The sequence below is a fragment of the Erinaceus europaeus genome, chromosome 3 (genome assembly GCF_950295315.1).
Source record: "Erinaceus europaeus chromosome 3, mEriEur2.1, whole genome shotgun sequence".
Classification (NCBI taxonomy): domain Eukaryota; kingdom Metazoa; phylum Chordata; class Mammalia; order Eulipotyphla; family Erinaceidae; genus Erinaceus; species Erinaceus europaeus.
The window spans coordinates 74619285-74640690 of record NC_080164.1 but is presented as its reverse complement, the minus strand read 5'-3'; the positions used below and the strand labels follow the sequence as shown (position 1 = coordinate 74640690).

At 37.7% G+C, this 21406-nt stretch overlaps 1 protein-coding gene across 2 annotated transcripts in view; it reads right to left on the bottom strand.

Annotated features, from left to right (window-relative positions):
• SRBD1 (S1 RNA binding domain 1) overlaps positions 1-21406 on the bottom strand; it is a 189253-nt gene that overhangs the window by 23177 nt on the left and 144670 nt on the right. For both annotated transcript variants that reach the window (XM_060187543.1, XM_060187544.1), the window contains exons 17-18: positions 3657-3763; positions 1118-1294 (exon numbers count right to left, since the gene is read on the bottom strand). In XM_060187543.1, coding sequence (XP_060043526.1) covers positions 1118-1294; positions 3657-3763 — 284 coding nt within the window. The remainder of the gene's footprint in view (positions 1-1117; positions 1295-3656; positions 3764-21406) is intronic.

Here is a 21406-nt window from a genome sequence, read left to right as displayed (position 1 = left end):
GTGAAGAAGAAATACAGTTTCACACATGTAATGAATTCCTGATAGTTATCATAGTTCTACTTATATTGAATAATTAATAATGTTCTCTCACTACCTGATTGCTTCTCTTTAATTATAGCACCACTCAGCTCAGGCTATTAGTGGTACTGAGAATCAAATATTGCACTATTGAAGAACCATGTTTAAATTCTGTTTATATTTGGGTGGTTTTGGACTTTTTCTTTTCAGTATCAAATAATTTAATAACTTTTTTTTTTAAGTATCCAGTATCACTGGTTTTTCCCCCTTAGACTTTTCCAGAATAAAGAATATCTTTTTACTGCAAAGGAGATAGCATAATGACTATGTTAAGAGATTTCATGCTTGAGGCTCTAAAGTCCCAGGTTCAATCCCCTGTACCACCACCCACCATAAGCCAGAGCTGAGTGAGCAATGCTAGGTGGGGGATGGGGGAAGAATGTCTTCTTGTATGACCTTTATTAAAAGGAAAAAATTCTTTGTTTTTCCACTACCAAGTTAGAATGCAAGAGTTTAGCTCCTAACCTACATGACATAATGCATTTGTCAGTTTTCAGTGAAGAGGGAATGGAGAAGCCCAATCAGACTTAGGGGATATGGCTATTTATCCACTTCATCTCATCTTGTATTAGTCTTTTCCTACTTCAATCACACTAATCTTAGTTTCATTTCTAGAATACATCAGTCAGGACCTTGCACACTTAAGTTTTCTCTGCCTGGGAAGCTTTCATTTTAATCTCTGTGCAGCTGATTTCTACATTTCATTAAAACTCAGCTCAATAACTTTTCAATGAATAAGTCATAAAGCAGTTGTACTTCTCCCCAAGAGTCATTTCTCCCTATTTTAATTTTTTATTATATTTATTACCTCTGAAACTTTCTTTTTTACTAGCTTATTTGTCTGGTGCATATATTAAAATTCTCCATAAGAATTAGGAATTTGTTGATTTGTTCACTGCTATATTTCTAGTACCTAGCAAAGATTATACATTTAACATACATTGAATGAAAGAATAAACAGATACCTAGGATTTCTGCCAGGGAGTATGATGGGGAAAAGAATGATAATAGAATCAAAAGGTCACACTTTAATAATCACCTGCAAAATGTCTGAATATAATCCTGGTTGATCCTGATGAAACCAGCACACTGCTGGAAAGATTTTGGACCCAGCCCTTTCACTTTCTTCAGATGTTCTCGGTTAACAAAGGGCCCATTTTTCTCTCGCCATTCAATAATATTTTTTGCTCGGTTGGCATTGAGTCCTGCAATATGCCTTAAAAAATAATAAAATGAGCAATGTGACAGATACAGAAAGTCTAGGGATAATGAAATAAAACATTGCATTAAAAATAGATAATACGGAACATTTGTACCATAAAACAACTATCACTTCGGAGACTTCCGGAGGCGGTGCTACAGAGCAGCAGCAGCTGTGTTTCTCTCCTCTCCTCTCCAGGGTCAACTAGGAAGACCAAAGGAGACCACCTGGGACCACAACAAGACAGGACTAGAACAACTTCAGGAACTCACCAGATTACCGGTGAGTGCAAACACATGTGGCTCTTGGATAGAGCGGAGCCTAGGGAGAGATTAAGTAGCTGCTAACAGCCCTGCAGTTTACCAGTTGAGACACCACCTCCAGTCTGTTTCACCAACAAACGGACCTTGGAAAATTCATGTTAAGTGAAATAAGTCAGAAACAGAAGGATGGATATGGGATGATCTCACTCTCAGGCAGAAGTTGAAAAACAAGATCAGAAGAGAAAACACAAGTAGAACCTGAACTGGAATTGGTATGTGGCACCAAAGTAAAAGACTCTGAGGTGGGTGGGTGGGTAGTGAGAATACAGGTCCAAAAAGGATGACAGAGGACCTAGTGGGGGTTGTGTTATTATATGGAAAACTGGGAAATGTTATGTATGTACAAACTATTGTACTTACTATCGAATGTAAAACATTAATTCCCCAATAAAGAAATCTTTAAAAAAAAAAAACTATCATTGCATATTGCTATGTGTTTCTAAATTAAATCAAAAGGGAGTTACATAATAAAATAAAGACAATGGGGAGTCAGTTATCTAAGAGAGGACAACAAAATGTAAAAAGATGATGAAAAAAAGTAACTTTAAAAAAAATTTTATTATTTATTTTCCCTTTTGTTGCCCTTGTTGTTTTATTATTGTGGTTATTATTGTTGTTGATGTCGTTGTTGTTGAATAGGGCAGAGAGAAATGGAGAGAGGAGGAGAGAAAGACAGAGACACCTGCAGACCTGCTTCACTGCCTGTGAAGTGACTCCCCTGCAGGTGGGGAGCTGGGGGCTCGAACGGAGATCCTTACACTAGTCCTTGCACTTCACACCACGTGCGCTTAACCCATTGTGCTACTGCCTGAGCCCCAAAACAGTAACTCTTATAAAGCTGGTTAGCATAAATGAAAGAAGAAAAACTGTTTCACACAGTATTTCTATACCATTCATAATCTGTTTTTGAATCAAATAGTAATCCTGCCCATTCCTGCTTCCCTTACAAAGAGTTACCAACAGAACTTAGAATACAGTCATGCTTTATTATGTATGCCTCATTTCTTTGGTCATCTTGTTCTCAGTAAAGAATCGAGCTATAGAAAAGTACTTACTTATAACTGTTGTGGGTACCATTCTGTAGTCTGCTTGGTGTTGATTAAATGATTATTATTCCAGAGAATCTTAATTCTATTATAAAATTCCATGCATGGAATTGTGGAGCATTTATAGTTATGGTAGAAAAACAACTTAATGTGTAAGGAATATTTTCTGCTATGTCAGGTTCAAAGCAAAAAGGCAGAAATCTTTTCTAAAACAAGATCAGAAGAAAAAACACAAGTAGAACCTGAACTGGAGTTGGTGTATTGCACCAAAGTAAAAGACTCTGGGGTGGGTCAGGGGGAAAAGTACAGACAGAGGGGGTTGTATTGTTATGTGGAAAACTGATAAATATTATGCATGTACAAACTATTATATTTACTGTCAAATGTAAAACACTAATCCCCTAATAAATAAAAAAAAGAAATCTTTCCCAGAGGTCCACAACTCCATGCTGTGTCAGTAGATTTATATAATAAATACAGTAATATGTACTAAAAAGCAGGCATTGTACAATCACATTGGTGGTGGGGAAGTATATCTAGGAAAGTATATGTAAGATGTCTGTATATAAGGAATATTTGCTTTGTGACTTATAGAATCAAGATAAAAATACGGTATCCATCCCTTGAGGCCTCAAAATTCATCTTTTGGCTATTGTCAACTTTTGAAAGATATCTCCATGAATCTTAACTAGTGAAAAATATCTTTTCTTAAGTAGTAGGAAACAGCTCTTTTCTATGCTAAACTTATTTAAATTCTATTAGCAACATTAACTCACACAGTGGTTAAATATTCTTCACTTTAGACTTGCAGCATTAAAAATGATCAAGTGAGTTGTTACAATTCTCTCCTTAAATGATGTCTTTCCCTCTGACTGATTATCTAAAACACTTATGAACTCATAGATTTTCCATACTTGACAATATCACACACGTCTCCTTGTTCTGAGCTTGAACTACTCAGTCAAATTCAAATTTCTGTTATCTTTAGTCACAGACTTCTTGTCTCACCTTAACAAAACTTCTGAACAGATGTTGATGTCCACTCCTACAAAGCTGACACATTCTTCTACAACACTGTCCAGTGTTGCCTTGAGTAAAGTCTGGGATACATCATGCTGAAAAGAAAAAGATCAAATATCAATCAAAAGTGACAGACATGTAATTCTTGAATTACTCTATAACTGCCTATGTTACTGGAAGCTGGCTGAAACACAGCATAGTGAAGTTCTTCATTTCTCTTATAAACACAGTTAGCAGATGCTATTGGGCTGAATTTAAGGAATGTCTTCTTATTCTCTCAATTACTTGTACACTTGATTCATATGCAAGGCCATCAATATTTGGCTTCCTTGGTTGTTGTTGAATTTTTTTGCCCAAAACTGAGGCCCTCAAACTTCAAGTTACCATAAAAATCACCTGCAGGATTTGTTGAAACACAGGTTGCTGGGCTCTACACTTAGAACTTTTGATTCACTGGGTCCAGGGTAGGATCTAAGAATTTGCATTCTTGACAGAGGACCTAGTGTGGGTTCTATTGTTATATGGAAAACTGGGAAATGTTATGCATGTACAAACTATTGTATTCACCAATACTGTATTACAATATTTACCAATATTGTATTGCCTAATAAAGAAATTTTAAAAAAAAGAATTTGCATTCTAACAAGTTCTCAAGTAATGTTGGAGATACTAGTCCTAGAAATACTCTTTGAGATCTACTGATCTCAACCAATGACTTTCAGTGCTATCAGTACTTTGCTCCTTAATTCTTCTAAAGACTGGATGTGGTGTATTGCACCAAAGAAAAGAACTCTGAGGAAGGAGCAGGTGGAAGAGGGGTGGAGTTTGGGGTCCCAGTGCATGAATGGTGGAAAAGGACTTAAGTTGGGGGTAGAAGAATTTTGCATGAGGCTGGGGCGGTGGCACACCTGGTTAAGAGTACACGTTACCATGTGCAAGGACCCAGGTTTGAGCCTCTGCTCCCCAACTGCAGAAGAGAAGCTTCTTAAGCAGTGAACCAGGTACTGCAGGTATTTCTTTGTCTCTCTCCCTCTCTCTCTCTCTCTCTCTCTCTATATATATATATATATATATACCCTCACATCTCTCAAATTCTCTCTGTCCTACCAAATAAAGAAAAAAAAATGTTTTGCAGACATCTATCGTGGAAAGATGAGAAATCAGACCCGTATCTCACCAACTGTACTATAAACAATTAAGTATCAATAATACGATAGAAAAGGGAAAAACATAAATAGAAAGTAGAAAAGTCAAATTCACATTTCATAAAATTGAAGATGTTTCTAGTAAGAAAGTGCCATTATTTTATGAACCATTAAATACTACAAGTTAAGCCAAGGCAATTCTTTTTTATGACTTCACATTTTTATTTTTTTAATTTTGAAGGACTCTTCGGGACCAAGTGGAGGTCCTAGCACAGGTAGAATGCACCATAACAGTGTTCAAGCCCCCAGTCCCCACCTACAGGAGGAAAGCTTCACAAGTGGTGAGATAGTGTGGCAGAAAATAGTGTCTCACTATTTTTGCTCTAGTCCCTCTCCCGTCTCAATTTCTCCGTCTCTATCTGGATTAAACATCTTTAAAAGATTAGAAAAGAAAGTAAAAACTCTTTTATATTTACTTAGAAAGTTTCAACATCATATGCCACAGATATATAGGAAGAGAAATAGAAGCAGTCTAAACAGATTAAGTAGTCTAAAAAGGTCTTTGCCTTCAGAATTCAGTTCTACTGAATCATTTTCCACACAGTCAGATGTTCCTAGTCTCTTTACGCAGTATTGCCTTTTATATTATCAAGAATGTTGGCAATGTAGCAACTCTTAAAAGGGTAAAACTCTTTAGTTTCGTTAGGGTGTTTCTCTCAAGCTTCAGATGTTCATTCTGTAAACTCTTATAGCAGTCCTATCTCAACAGAGCTTATCAACAGAAGAGACTTTTAGACAGCAATAAAACTTATATGTTCTAGGGGGTCAGGTGGTAGTGCAGTGGGATAAGGGCACATGGCGTGAAGCACAAGAACTGGCATAAGGATTCTAGTTCAAGCCTGAAACCCTTAGGAATATAACATTATAAATAAATAGAGCTAGCAGGAGTTTTTGAAGACAAAAGGATGTATGAATATTTTTCTCCATTTCAGAGATAACCCAATTGGTAACTACTCAGGGTACAACTTTTAAAATAGTTCTAATTTTAAAGCTACAATAAACAAACAAAATAATAAAAATAATCGAGAGAAAAACCTAGGACGTTAATAATTACAAAGCCAAAGATTTAAGGCATTGGCTTTTGTCTAATTAATGAGAGATAGAAAAATAGAATGGGAATTAAAATAATTTTTATTATTAGTGACTTAACAGTGGTTTACTAAATTATAAGATTTAAGGGCTACAGTTTCACGCTCATATATGGTCTGTATAATTCTCTGTACCCTCATCAAAGCCCTGTGAACCTTTCACTTCATAACCACCATAGTTCTCTCAAAATCTTTATTTATTTTTTGACACCTGCAGACCTGCTTCACTGCCTGTGCAGTGAACCCCCTGCAGGTGGGGAGCCGGAGGTTTGAACCAAGATCCTTTTGCTGGTCCTTGCGCTTTGCGCTATGTGCACTTAACCCGCTGCGCCACCGCCTGGCTCCCAAAGTCTTCATTTTTTAATTTGTGATTAACAGCTGGCTACAAGACTGTAAAATTATAGTATATAGTTTCATAACACACACACACACACCAAAGTTATCATAAGTCTTAGAAACAGCTGGTTTACACACACACACACACACACACACACACACACACACTCACTCACTCACTCACACACAGTTCATTTGTTTTAGGCATCTATATTCTACATGTGAGCAAAACCATTGGATAATTATTTTTCAGCTCTTATTTCACTTACCATAATTATCTCTAGTTCTGACTACCTTGTCCCAAATGCAATGTCATGTTTTGTTTTGTCTTTAATTATTTTTACCGGAGGTTAACAGTTTCCAGTACAGTTGTTGGCACATGGGTATACTTTGTCCTCTTGCCATGACAAATGTCTGCAAAACACACTCACCCTCAGCTTATGTCCTTATTCATCATTATATACCAGGACCTAAAGAAAACCTTGCTTCCCACCCCTCTCACTGTCCTCCTTCCCCACAGCCCTTTGTGTTGGTGCAATATACCAATCCAGTCCAAGTTTTACTTTATGTTTTCCTATTCTGTTCTTGTTTCTTAAGCTCTGCCCATCTCAAATGGAGTTTGAAGGAATCATGCTAAGTAAAATAAACCAGAAAGAGAAGGAAAAATATGGGATGATCTCATTCATAAGCAGGAATTTATGTTTTTTAATTGCAGAGTAGCATTTCATTGAATATATTCCCCATAACTTTTTTTTTCCAGCCCTGTTACTGAGCATCTAGGTTGCTTCCATCAAGATTCCACTTTTTTTTTTTAAGAAAATAGAACAAAAAAAAAAATACAAATGTTTATCTGGAGCCAGAAAAATACCTGGAATCACCAGAGTAGTTTTGAGATAAAAGAACAGAACTGGAGGTATCACACTCCCAGATCTCAACTACATTATAGGGCCATTGTAATAAAAACTGTCTGGTACTAGAACAAAAGCAGGCATACTGACCAGTGGAATAGAACTGAGAGTCCCAAAATAAACCCCCACATCTATTTACATCTAATCTTTGACAGATGTGCCCAGACTATTAAATGGTGAAAGGAGCATCTCTTCAATAAATGGTGTTAGAAAAACTAGGTTGACATGCAGAAGAATAAAATTGAATGTCTACATTTCATCAGACACAAAAATAAGTTCCAAACGGATCAAGGACGTGGATGTTAGACCAGAAACTATCAAATACTTCAAGGACAATATTGGCAACACTCTTTTCCATCTAAATTTTATTATTATTATTATTATTATTTACCAGAGCACTGTTTAGCTCTCATTTATTGTGGTGTGGGGGATTGAACCTGGGTCATTGGAGCCTCAGACATGACAGTCTCTTTGCATAACCATTATGCTATCTACCTCCACTCTCCATCTAAATCTTTTTTTAAATTTTTAATATTTATTTATTTATTTTCCCTTTTGTTGCCCTTGTTTTTTATTGTTGTTGTAGTTATTATTGTTGTTGTTATTGATGTCGTCATTGTTAGATAGGACAGAGAGAAATAGAGAGAAAAGGGGAAGACAGAGATGGGGAGAGAAAGATAAGACACCTGCAGACCTGCTTCACTGCTTGTGAAGCGACTCCCCTGCAGGTGGGGAGCTGGGGCTCATACCGGGATCCTTACGCAGTTCCTTGTGCTTTGCACCACCTGCGCATAACCCACTGTGCTACCACCTGGCTCCCCCATCTAAATCTTATAGACATCTTCAGTGATACAAATCCAATTGCAAGGAAAATTAAAACAAACCAATAGAGTATCAAATTGGAAAGCTTCTGCACAGGGAAAAAAAAATCCACCACCTAAACAAAGAGACTCCTTACAGCATGGAAGATCTTTACATGCCACACATCAGACAAGAGGTTAAAAATCAAAATATATAAAGAGCTTGCCAAATTCAGCAGCAACAACAAAATGAACTCATCAAAAAAATGGGGAGAGGATATGAACAGAATATTTACCAAAGAGAACCAGGGGCCTGGGTGGTGACACACCTGGTTGAGTGCACGTTACTATGTACAAGGACCCAGGTTCAAGAACTAGTCCCTACCTCTAGAGGGAAGCTTCACAAGTGGTGGAGCAGTGCTGCAGATGTCTCTTACCCTATTTCCCCTTTCCCTTTCAATTTCTCTCTATCACTATCCAAAATAAAATAAAATAATATTTTAAAAAAGAGATCCAACAGACCAACAGACATTTGAAAAAATGCTCCCAAGTCACTGACTGACAGAGAAATTAAAGAGATACCATTTCACTCCTGTAAGAAATGTCACACATCAGAAATGATAGTAACAACAAATGCTGGAGAGGCTTCAGGGTAAATGTTGCAGTGTTGGTGGGAATGACAATTGGTCCAACCCCTGTGGAGAGCAGTCTGGAGAAGTCTCACAGGGCTAGAAGTGGACCTACCCTTTGACTCTGGAATTCCACTCCTGGGGATATATCCTAAGGAATCAAACACAAAGTGATTTGTGTTTACCTATGTTTATAGCAACACAATTTGTAATAGCAAAAACCTGGAAGCAGCCCAGGTGTCCACCAACAGATAAGTCAATGAGAAAGGTGTGGTATATATACACAAAGGAATATTACTCAGCTATTAAGAAAGATGAATTCACCTGTTTTATCTCACCTTGGAGAGAACTTGAAGAAATCATGTTATATGGATAAGTCAAAAAAAGAAGGGTAAATATGGTATGATCTCACTCATGAGCAGGAGTAGAGAAATAAGAACAGAAGTAGGAAAGTAGAACTTAAACTGGGTTTGGTGCAGAAGAAAGGGGCTTTCAGGACCTGAGGCATGATGGCAGAGGAGGACCTAGGCTGGGGGTGAGAACGTTTTGCAGAAAATGGAGAAATTTTACACATGCCCCAGAAAATGTATTTACTGTAAACCATTAATTCCACCTCCAATTATTATTATTATTAATAATAATAATAGATAAGAGAAAACTGGATGGAAAATTTTTTTAAAAGGACTTATTCGATAGTTAAGGCACATGTACAAATAAATGTACATATATACATTTGTACATGAGATTCTATTCAGTCTAAATTCACTTAAAGAGCACTGTTTAGAATAAGCTAAAGAGTGGCTATAAATTAAACTATTATCATATTATTCAAAAGTAAAGTTGTCAGAAAAGTCATGAGGTATTTTTCATTTTCTATGCAAAACTATGTCATGATTTCCAACAATCCAGTAGGAAAACTAACCTTGGCATATTGTAAGAAAAAAGATTCAAAAAAAACATATGGACATATTTCTATAATTCATTGTAGTTGGACTCATGTATAAAAAAAAAGGAATTCTGCAAGACTGCTGTCATAGATGATCCTGGATTTGATCTACTAAAGACCTAACACTGTTTTCTTTCTTTTTTTGCCCTAATACTATTTCCTAGGAATACAAATTATATATATACATACAGGGAACACAAAGTTCTTATTATTCCCATTATAGTGCCTTTCACATTATAGCAGAGACACTGACTATTTTTCTTAAAACATCTTCTAAGCAACTATTATGTACAAGCACTGTGCTAGTTGTGTTAACTGTTGAAAATACAGGAAAAAGAATATGCACTTCATGTCTTCAAGAAGTTCAGTTTACACTTGCTGAAAGCTGAGATATGACACATCACCCTACCAGTAGTGTTAAGAATAAGACACAAAAGAACCCCTGCACTAATGGTGCCAGCAATAAGAACTGTTCTGCTTTGTTCTTTTTTAATTACCTAACTAAATGCAAGGGGGAGGGTGTAATTGATGAATAATCTGCTTTGAGTTCAAGAATATGTTCTTCTAGCCATAACATTTTTTTACCTACAATATATTAGAATTTTAAAAAGGCATATAACTAGTCATTTAAGTCAACTTTTTTTGAGGTCAGAGCCTACATTTTTTATCACTACTCTATCACAAACTTCTTAAGAATTTGTTCCAGTTTTTGCTTTCTAATTTTTGTTGCTCTGAATCCTTAAAAATATATTAATCAATTTTTAGTCTTTCTGATAAGCTGTCTGTATACTAAAGCTTCTACAAGCAACTACAATCTAGTTTACATACATCAATTAAGCTTTAAATTTATTCCCAAGTAGTTTTCTTATGCAGTATTCTTATTTTCTTTAGAAATTATCACCCACACATGTCCTGTCCTGTCTATTATTTCCAAAATATGAAATGCAGTGTGAAACTCAAGATATACAAATGTTTTACAAGGACAGTCTAATCAATTTAAAATTAAGCAAGTTTATTTCCTCATGTGGCACGTTTCTTTGACTGACATGTGACAGTTTAGAAGAGTCATCTAGGAGTGTGTGTTGAATGACCCATGAAAGGAGAAGCTGACAGAAGAATGGAAAACATTTGAGAAAACAGAATGTGTGTATTTAAGAGTAGCTCCTTCTCCAGTTCTTCACATCAGTAACAAGAGGTCTTTATATATTCCCTTCAAAGGCTAAGACAATATTCACCACCATAGACATAAAAACCCATGTGTTCTAGTTCTGCTGAATGATAGCTATTTTACATGTAACAAGCTCATCTTAAACTATATAATGAACCATAAGTTATGTCTATGGGACTCTAAGACTAAGCTGGCAAAAGGGCATTAGTCTTTTAGCACTGGAAGGGTCTTTACAAATTAGGTAACAGATTAAGTATGGAAAAACTGACACAGGAAGAGATTCTTTCTGTAAATCCTCCCCTTCTAATAAAACATATGAAAAGTAGATCAAAGATTACTCTTTCCCTGAGTCCATGCTCCCAGAGGGATAGAGAATGGGAAAGCTATCAGGGGAGGGGGTGGGAAATGGAGATTGGGTGGTGGGAATTGTGTGGAACTGTACCCTTCCTACCCTATGGTTTTGTTAATTAATCCTTTCTTAAATAAAAAATAAAAAAAGATTACTCTTTCATGACACCTTCTTAGCCACTCGAGATCCTATCTAACTCAGATTTAATGTAAGTCAACTTTTTAAAGCCAACTTGATAGAAAGATCCTTGAGATTGTCTTGTTCATTCTGTCTAAAACAGTGGAACCTAACCTAACTAATTTTTCCCCATCAAATCACTTTATTTCGGAGATAATGGTTAAAACATGAGTACAATATCTCATATCTCCATAATAGGTGCAAAACATTCTCACCTCCAATTTGCATCCATTTCCGACAATCATATAAATCCATGAAATTCATTCAATTCTAATTCCAGGCCTAAGATAACCTATTCTTATGTCAAGGATGTCCTAGTGTCTAAAAGAAGTACCCAGTTGTTCAGTGAGGCCTCTCTGCTCTGCATGGCCAGAATTTCTATGTTCCACTAACTGTATAACCTCCGGCATCTCCATTACAGAGCTCACAAATCTTTTTTAAAATTTAATTTTTTTTTTTTACAACACAATCCCCTCTATGTCCTCTGCCACCATGTTCCAGGACTGAGCCCTCCCCACCCCCCACAACCCCAGAGTCTTTTACTTTAGTGGAGTACACCAACTCCAGTTCAAGTTCTGCTTTGTGTTTTCCCTTCTGTTCTTTTTTCCAACTTCTGCCTATGAGAGAGCTAGAACTTGCAGAATCTTGGCTTGTACATATGTGCCTTAATATCTGGTTACATATATATAAACAAGAAAGACTTGTACTTTTTAGCTATCATGGTATAAGTGGGATAAGAATATTACTATGAAAAGTGAACGACTATGAAATTGGGAAAAATATATTTGGCAAGAATTTAAATGTTAGACAAAAGACAGTGATGAATCCAATATAGGGAAACTACGTAAGATGAGCTCAACAATCAACTGTGTATATTATCTATATGAAGATGCTTGAGAGGGGCTGGGCAGTGCCGCACCGGGTTAAGCACATATAGTACGAAGTATAAGGACCTAGCTGCACAAGGATCCTCGTTCAAGCCCCCAGCTCCCTTCCTGCAGAAGGGACCCCTCTCATTTTTCCCTATCATCCCCTCCCCTCTCAATTTGTCTCTGTCCTAAAAGAGGGGGAGGGGTTGGCCATAGGAGAAGGGGATTCGTAATGTTGGCATTGAGCTCCAGCAATAAGCCTGGAGGCAAAGAGACAGAGAGAGAGAAAGAGAGAGAGAGAGAGAGAGAGAGAGGGAGAAAGAGAGCAGAAAAAATGCTTGAGCAGAATACAAGAGGAAATGGAGTTTTGAAGAGTACAACTCCAGAAATATGAGACCACCTTAAATAAACTGCATATATCCAGAACACTATGAAGTTAGGCAGAAAGTATTTGTCTAGGAGTTTGAGGCTATACAGAAATCTTCTGAGACGTTATACAGCATAAAGATACAGGACACTCTTCTAGGCATAATCAAAAGACCTCACTTCCCATGACACCCCAGAAAGGTTACGTGTTAGAAAGGGAGTTATTCTAGTCATAAAGTCATTTTATTTCCATCCTAACAAAGTTTATAAAATAATCCTTGTCCAGAAGGCTTCACATGTGTACTCTCACACATTTAAGGAAAAATTTATACCAGTCTTCTGCAACTCCTTGTGGAAGATATAAACATTCCCATTCACATTTTGAAGACTTGAAAACAACCAAGATATTCTTGGATAGGTAAATGGATAAACTGTGGTATGTACATCCATCTATCTATCAATCTATCTATCTATCTATCTATCTATCTATCTATCTCTATCTATCCCTTTCCTCTCAATTTCTCTGCCTCTCTCTTTCTCCATTCTACCTTCCCCTCTCAATTACTTTCTTTCTATCTATCTATCTATCTATCTATCTATCCATCCATCCATCCATCCATCCATCCACCTACCTACTGACCTACGTATCTCTTCTCTATCTCCCCTTTCCTCTAACTTTCCTCTCCCTCTCTCTTCCCCCTTCTCTGTCTCCATCCAATAAATAATAAAATATTTTCCTTAGATGACAATAAGAATTGTCTTTCCACTGAATTTTGTTGTAACACCTGAAAACTGTTCTAAAAATAGTTGAAAAAGAATTTAAAGGTTAATTAAAAACAAAACTTGAATTTCAACAGGGGATGGGAAGAAGGCCTCTCAGAATATAGCACATGACTTGTATAAGTAAAGCCCCAGGCTCAAATGGCAGTTCCCCCCTTCCTTTCTCTCTCTCTCTTACATACACACACACACACACACACACACACACACACACACACACCAAAACCTAATAATTCTAATATCAATCTGACCTGGTATAGTAAATATCAAACATCAGCACCACAAAATAAAAAATAACTAGACATGCAAAGAAGAGACAAGTGTAACCCATAACTGAATGAAGACTGATACTGAAGGAGAACAGTCATAACAGCAGAAAAATAAGCTAAAACAAATTAATAGAAAATCTAGATTTGAGAATGTAATAACTGAAGTGAAAATGTATCAGGCAAATTTAACAGCAGACTAAGGATAAGTAGAAAAAAAGGTCAGTGGATGTAAAGAGAGATCAAAAGAAATCATCCCAGCTGATAAAGATAAAACAGAGACAAGAGGGCCAGGTGTTAGTGCACTGGGTTAAGCACACAGGTTTGAGTCTTCAGTTCCCTACCTGCGGGGGGGGGGGGGGAGGGGGTCACTTCACAAGTGGTGAATCAGATCTGCAGGTATCTTTCTTTCCCTCCTCTCTTGATTTCTCTCTGTCCTATCCAACAACAATATTTCAAGTTCCTGAATTTTTTTTTTTTGATAAGACAGACATCAAGAGAGGAGGGGAAGATAGAAAAGGGGAGAGAGAGAGAGACACCTGAAGACATGCTTCACCACCTGTGAAGCAACCCACCCTGCCGGTGGGAAGCGAAGGGTTCAAACCAGGATCCTTACTCTGGTCCTTGTGCTTTGTGCCATGTATGCTTAACCCTATTGCACTACCATCCGGCCACCCCTAAGTTTCTGAATTTTTAAAAATATTTATCTATTTATTATGGATAGAGACAGTAGAAATTGGGAGTGGAGAGAGAGGTAGAGAGACAGACACCTGCAGCCCTGCTTCGCCACTCATTTAGTTTTCCCCCTGCAGGTAAGGACCAGGGGCTTGAACCTGGGTGTTTGCACACTGCAGTGTGTGCCTTTAGCCAGGTGCGCCACTGCCTGGCCCTCAACAATAACAACAATGGAAAAAAGATGGCTGCCAGGAGCAGTGGCTTCGTAGTGCAGGCACCAAGCCCCAGCAATAACCCTGGAGGCAAAAACCAAACCCAATCAAAACAAACAAACAAAAAACAGAGACAAAATAATACCAACATCCCTAAATGTATGTAAATGAAAGAGGAAAAAAATATTTAAAGAATGACCAATCCTTTCCGACTACTTCAAAAATATAATGTATAGATCTAGAGTGCTCAGTGAACCACCAAAGAAAGTCTTGCCTACAATATTATATTCACGTTACTTGAAAACAAAGTTAAAAGAGAAAACTGTGAAAGCAGATAGAGACAAAATACCCACTAAATGTGGGAGAACAATATGAGAATCAGCTAACTGCTTATCAAAAACAGCAGGGCAAGAGAGGATGAAATAACATCCTTAAAATGCTATATCTTTCAAAGATGAGGGAAACTTGCATGCATCTTCATGTAAATGAGAACTGCTTCACTGCTTGTGAAGCGACCCCCCTGCAGTGGGGAACTGGGAGCTTCGTACTATGTGTGCTTAATCCGGTGCACTACCGCCAGGTCTCCCCCCTTTTTTTAATATACATTAATCTTCAGCGCTTGAATCATTCTCAGTTTAGTTTCAGTTAGTGAAACTAAAGCATACAGTAAGATGGCACAATCTTGTTAGCTGTTTTCTCATTCAGAATTAATATACAAACCCTGCCTTGCATAATTCCCTGTGATAATTAAAATTTAAACAAGATACACAGCTTTCCTCCATGAAGCACAAAGCTAAAAACGAATATTTTCATATGATATAAAAAATACCCTTGTATTTAGATTTTAACCTAGCTAGACATTCATTCTTCTTGTAGGTGCTCATATGTCCCCTAGTGGATGGATACAGGCCGATCTGGTGAAGGAAAGACAGGGGTCTAGGTAAAGGTCCATAATCCCTAAAAGTCCATAGGACCCACACTTTCCCAGACAATGTCTCACTCCAACATTTAAATTAAAAAAAAAATTCTGGAAGCCTGGTTTAAGCATCACCTTGAAATAAAAGGAGATACTATTGGGTTGTCAGAAAAATCATGACGCATTTTTTCTATGCAGAAATGCATCATGACTTTTTCAACATCCATTAGTAACAATGAATCAGTTTGAGGGCATCACTGTAGTTCAGTTTTAATTTGTATTACAGAAAAAATTATTTTCAAAGGAAAAAAAAAGCAAAAAGGCAGGCCTTTATTAAAAGGAAGCTCTAAATGTAAGATTTTTATTTAAACTTGCAACTGCCCTAACATAGCATGTTAAAACTGATCATACCACAGACTCTTTCATTTTAAGCCACCACATTTCCCGGCAAATAGTTCCTAGTAGGTTTCTAGGTCAATAAAGAGCATCTGTTAACTCAGACTTTACTTGTAGACTAATCTCTGAGGCTTTTAATTAAAAACTTAAGTCGTCTTCCCCCACCCCCAGAACCTTTGGAATTAAACCTAAACATCAATCATTTTGTGAATGTGAATTGGAGTAGAGTGCTCTGTCATACAAAAAAGGAGACAGAGAAACTAGGAGATTTTGACTTAAACGTAAAGAAAACCTTAGGAAGAAAAATTCTCACCCATGCCCAGGTGAAGTTCTGAGAGATCTTGTAACTGACATGGTTACAAACTGGTTGAGCACCTATACTAGAAAGGACTGTATCTTGATATGGGCGCATATCTTTTCAAAATTTATTTTTTACTAGTGATTTTGACAATGGTTTACAAAAGTGTAAGATTCTAGGGATACAGTTTTACATCACAACCACCAACAAGGTACTGCGCCCCTCCCTCCAGTTCTCACAAAGTCTGAGAGAGATTGCTTAGTTGCTCTTTCTTTCCTTCCTTTCCATTTTATTTATTAGTTATTGGATAAAGATAGAGAGAAACTGAGAGTAATGGGGAAGAGAGAAAAGGAGGGAGGGAAGGAAGGAGAGGGAGAGAAGACAGGGAGAGAGGAAGAGTCAGACAAGACACCTGTAGCACAGCTTCACCTCACCTGACACTGCTTTCCCCCTATAGGTGAGAACCAGGGGCTTGAATGCAGGTCCTTGTACATTGTACCATGTGCATTCAACCAGGTGCACCAATGCCCAGACCTCTTATCCTTCCTTTCTTTCTTTGTCCCTTCTTTTGCAAATTTAATGCTTAAATTATCTATATTCCACAGATGAGCAAAAAACATCCTGTAACTGTATTTCACTTATTTTACTAAGCATAATCACCCCCAATCCTATTCATTTTGTCCCAAAGGATGCTATTATCTATCTATCTTTTTTTTTTTTTGCCTCCAGGGTTATCACTGGGGCTCACAGGGGTTATCACACAGGGTTATCACTGCCTGCACTATGAATCCACTGCTCCTGGAGGCCTTTTTCCCCCCCTCTTGTTGCCACTGCTGATCTATCATCTTTTTAAACTATAGAACAGCATTCCACTGAATACATATTCTATAATGTATTTATGAACATATGGGGCATGCACCTTATAATTAGTGTTTTCATGTTCTTTGGATATATGCTAGGAGTAGCACTGCTGGATCATAAGTTACTTATTATTTTTTTTTATAGATGCATATCTTGAGAGCTTGTTCAGAGGTTCTAGCAGGGGAGCGCAGCTATACCCTCGGCCGAAGCCTGATCCATCTCTAATCGGGGAAGACCGTCCTCTTTGACCGAGCGTACAGCTTCAGGAGAGACACACATGGAGTAGTGAGGGAGGAAGGGGACACCCACCCAGCCAGCCAGACCAACCTAATCAACCCTGGTGATCAATGGGGTGACAGATGTCGCAGCCAGATCGCTCTCACTAAAGATGTATACCTTGACACAACTAATGGTTTGGGTGAAATACATTTCTGATATAAAAATATATTACATTTAGACGCAATCCTTTAAGGCTCAATGTAGTACAATGGTTTATTTTTCTAAAATATCTCTATGGGTCACAGCAAAATTTAACCCATTTGATCCATAGATTTAACTTGGCCATAAACAAGAGGTAAGTGATAAGAGTTAAAGAAAATTTAGAAGATGGATACAGATGCTCCTAAGTCCTCTTTATCAAGGAAAGAATTCCAAGCAGTAAGAATTATCACTGGTGAGTAGCTAGTAAAATTGTGGTGTATATACACAATAGAATACTACTCAGCTATCAGGAATGATGAATTCACTTTCAACTGATCTCGAAGGAAACATATTAAGTGAGATAAGCCAAAAAGAGGATGAACACCAACCAGATGATCTCACTCTTAAGTGGAACTTAAGAAACAAGGACAGAAAGGAAAATACAAGATAAAATTTGGACTGGGTCTGATCTATTGCACCAAAGCAAAGGACTCTGGGGAAGGAGGACAGGCCTTTGGGGTCCTAATGCATAATGAAAAAGAACACAAGTTGACCCGGTTCGAGCCCCTGGATCCCCACCTACAGGAGACTCACTTCACACATGGTGAAGGAGGTCTGCAGGTGTCTATCTTTCTCTCCCTGTCTTCCCCTCCTCTCTCCACGTCTCTGTCCTATCCAACAACGATGACATCAATAACAACAACAATAATAACCACCACAACAACAAAAAAAACAAGGACAACAAAAGGGGAAAAAAACAGCCTCCAGGAGCAGTGGATTTGTAGTGCAGGCACCGAGCCCCAGCAATAACCCTGGTTAGCGGTGAGGGTGTTTTGCAGATATCTATCATGGGGAAATAACAAACTGTACCCATGTATCAATAATAGTACTATAAACCATTAATCTTCCAGTAAAATGATTTTAAAACATGAACAAGTTAAAAAAATTATCACTAGTCTTTGTAACATCAGTTGTAAGAAAAGACCTAAGCACAAATATTCTTTATCTTGGTCTTCCCTCAAACTATCACGGGGACATTTTTATTAATTACATCTCAGTTGAGAACTGACAGTTTCTTTTAAATAAATCTGAGTTTTAAAGTAATTTAGTAAGTCACTTCCAACTCAGTTTCAAAGGGTCTTCCTAAAATTGAAAATAACTGAGAGGAGAAAGCAATCCAGCTGTGATCTTTATATACCATCTTTTTTTTTTTTTTTTTAACATTTTGACAAAACTTTCTCCTACAGGTTTGTCTCAAGTAACACTGTTTTGAATACAGCAAATTTCAGGGGCAGCCAAAGTCCATTATTTCAATAGGAAATAGTATGCTTTACTTTCTTTAAAAGTCATATTGACTCAAGTAATATTCAGGGAAACCAACACTCTTTTCACTAGTTATCATGACAGAGAGATGCTAGGTGACTATCAAGGATACCCACCTCCTGGTCTTCACTAATGTGAAGTAAAAAAATCACCTTGAGGAAGACCAGAAACTTGCTTCTTGGTAGAGTGCTATGGCATCGGTGACATGACCTCACTCCTGTGATTTGACTATGTTGAAAGGTGATTTTCCTAACTTCTTGATAATATAAGCATTCATGCTAAAGGAGTCTCATGACAATATAATAATAGTAATAATAATAATAGTAGTAGTAGTAATAATCCCAGGACAAGGTTCTAGAACCTGAGAGTAATATCCAGGCCACAGTAGACAAAAAAGATGGGGCCTCCAGTCACACAAGAAAATTAATTCTGGCAACAACCTGAATAAGTTTGAAAGTAAAACTGGGATGTGTCTTGGAAAAATTCAAAAGAGCAAGCAAATGAAAAATAAAATTTCTGAGGTTTACCGTAATTTATTCATTCATTAATGCTACAGATAATTATCCAGCCTTTGCTTTGTACCTGGCCTTATTTTAATTAATGGGAGTATAGCAGCAAACAGACAAACAAATGTAATTGTAATTTGTGATGTTATAAAGGCAATTAAGTAACATGATATTCAAAGGAATTGGAAGTGGCTATTTTGAGTGGTTGGGAACTGACTCTTTGAATAGACAGATTAATGCTAACACTTGAAGAAAAGACGATGTCAGTCATGGCGTCAGAGAAAGAACATTCTAGGGTGAAAACACAGGTTAAAAAAAAAAAAAAGACCTTAAGGCAAAAGTGAACTACTATGTCAAGAAAAGGAAAGAAAAATTATCAAAAGCAAGGTTGGAGAAGTACAAAAAGGTTTTATAGATTCCTATGACAAGAAGTTTTTTTTTAATTATCTTTATTTATTAGATAGAGACAGCCAGAAACTGAGAGGGAAGCGGGTAATAGAGAGGGAGAGAGACAGAGAGACACCTGTAGCCCTGCTTCACCTCTCATAAAGCTTTCCCCCTACAGTTGGGGACCAGGGGCTTGAACCCAGGTCCTTGCACACTATAATGTGTGTACTTAACCAAGTGCGCCACCACCTGGCCCTAAGATTATTTATTGACTGAGATCAGTTGCTTGAACATGTAGGACTGTTCTATTAGATAGGACAGACAGAAATGGAGAGAGGAGGGGAAGACAGAGAGGGGTAGAGAAAGATAGACACCTGCAGACCTGCTTCACTGACTGTGAAGCGACTCCCCAGCAGGTGGAGAGGCGGGGCTCAAACCGGGATCCTTATGCTGGTCCTTGTGCTTCGCACCACCTGTGCTTAACCCGCTGCACTACCGCCCGACTCCCTAGAAGTTGTTTTTAGTATTTATTTATTTATTTACTTATTCCCTTTTGTTGTGCTTGTTGTTTTATTGTTGTAGTTATATTGTTGTTGATACTGATGTCGTCATTGTTGGATAGGACAGAGAGAAATGGAGAGAGATGGGGAAGACAGAGAGGAGAGAAAGACACCTGCAGACCTGCTTCACTGTTTGTGAAGTAACTCCCCTGCAGGTGGGGAGCCGGGGGGCTCGAACCAGGATCCTTATGCTGGTCCTTGCACTTTGTGCGACAAGAAGTTTTAATGTAACTAAAAACAGCTATTAAAAATAGCATGCTATAAAAATAACAAAAATACAAAAGTGGATAGAGGGAGATCTGCTAAGAGACTCCCCCCTACCCCTCAATATACTGAGAAATGATAGTTGCCTATGGGGGTGGGGTGGTGGTGGTAATGGTGGTGTGTGTGTATGGAGAGAAAGAGATAGTTACTATAGGGAGAGAATGACAAAACATGTGTGTGTGTGTGTGTGTGTGTGCGCGCGCGCACACACGCACACACTGTATTGTTTGGATGTTGTGATCTTGTCTCACCTGTAATACTGAGACACGGACTCACATGGGTTGATGACTAAGAGGATACATCACCCTTGAGCAAGACCAGGTCTTTAGAAGTATCACTTCCTAAATAAATTTTTCACACACTCTTTGTGAAGATTACCTAGCAGTGGCAAATTGGGAGGGTCTGCATTATCAAAAGCAAGGTTGGAGAAGTACACAAAGGTTTTATAGATTCCTATGACAAGAAGTGTTTTTTTTTAATATTTAAACAAAAATACTTCATGACTTTTCCTACAACCCAATAGTTAAATCTGTAATTGCTCAGTGCTGTCAGCAATGACAACTGGCTGGCATAAAAGCAAGGCCAGAAGTCATTCAGAAAGAATGACGGATACAAGGGATAGAGAGGAGAAACCTGAGTGGGAGAAGCACATGCCTTCCAGGCATGGAGCCATGGGTTTGATGCCTCACACCATGAGAGTACCACAGACAAAAAGGGGTGAAAGTCCATAGGTGATGAAACAGTGCATTGGTATCTCTTCTCCACTCTCTTAAAGAAAATTAACTAAATAAAATGAGCGAGAATTACTCAAAAGGTTTACCAGAGATGAACATTAAAAATAGAAGCTAAAATAACATTGCCAATTTTTGTTCTCCAGTTTAGAAATTTAAGGCAAGACAAGAATCAACTTAAATTGCTGACACTATTTCCACTGCTTTAGGTTGAAGAGTGACAACTGTCTTTTAAACAATTGGAAAGGATTTTAAAACTTGGAATAAATGGAATGCGCCTTGGCTTCTGTGGTCAGAATTTC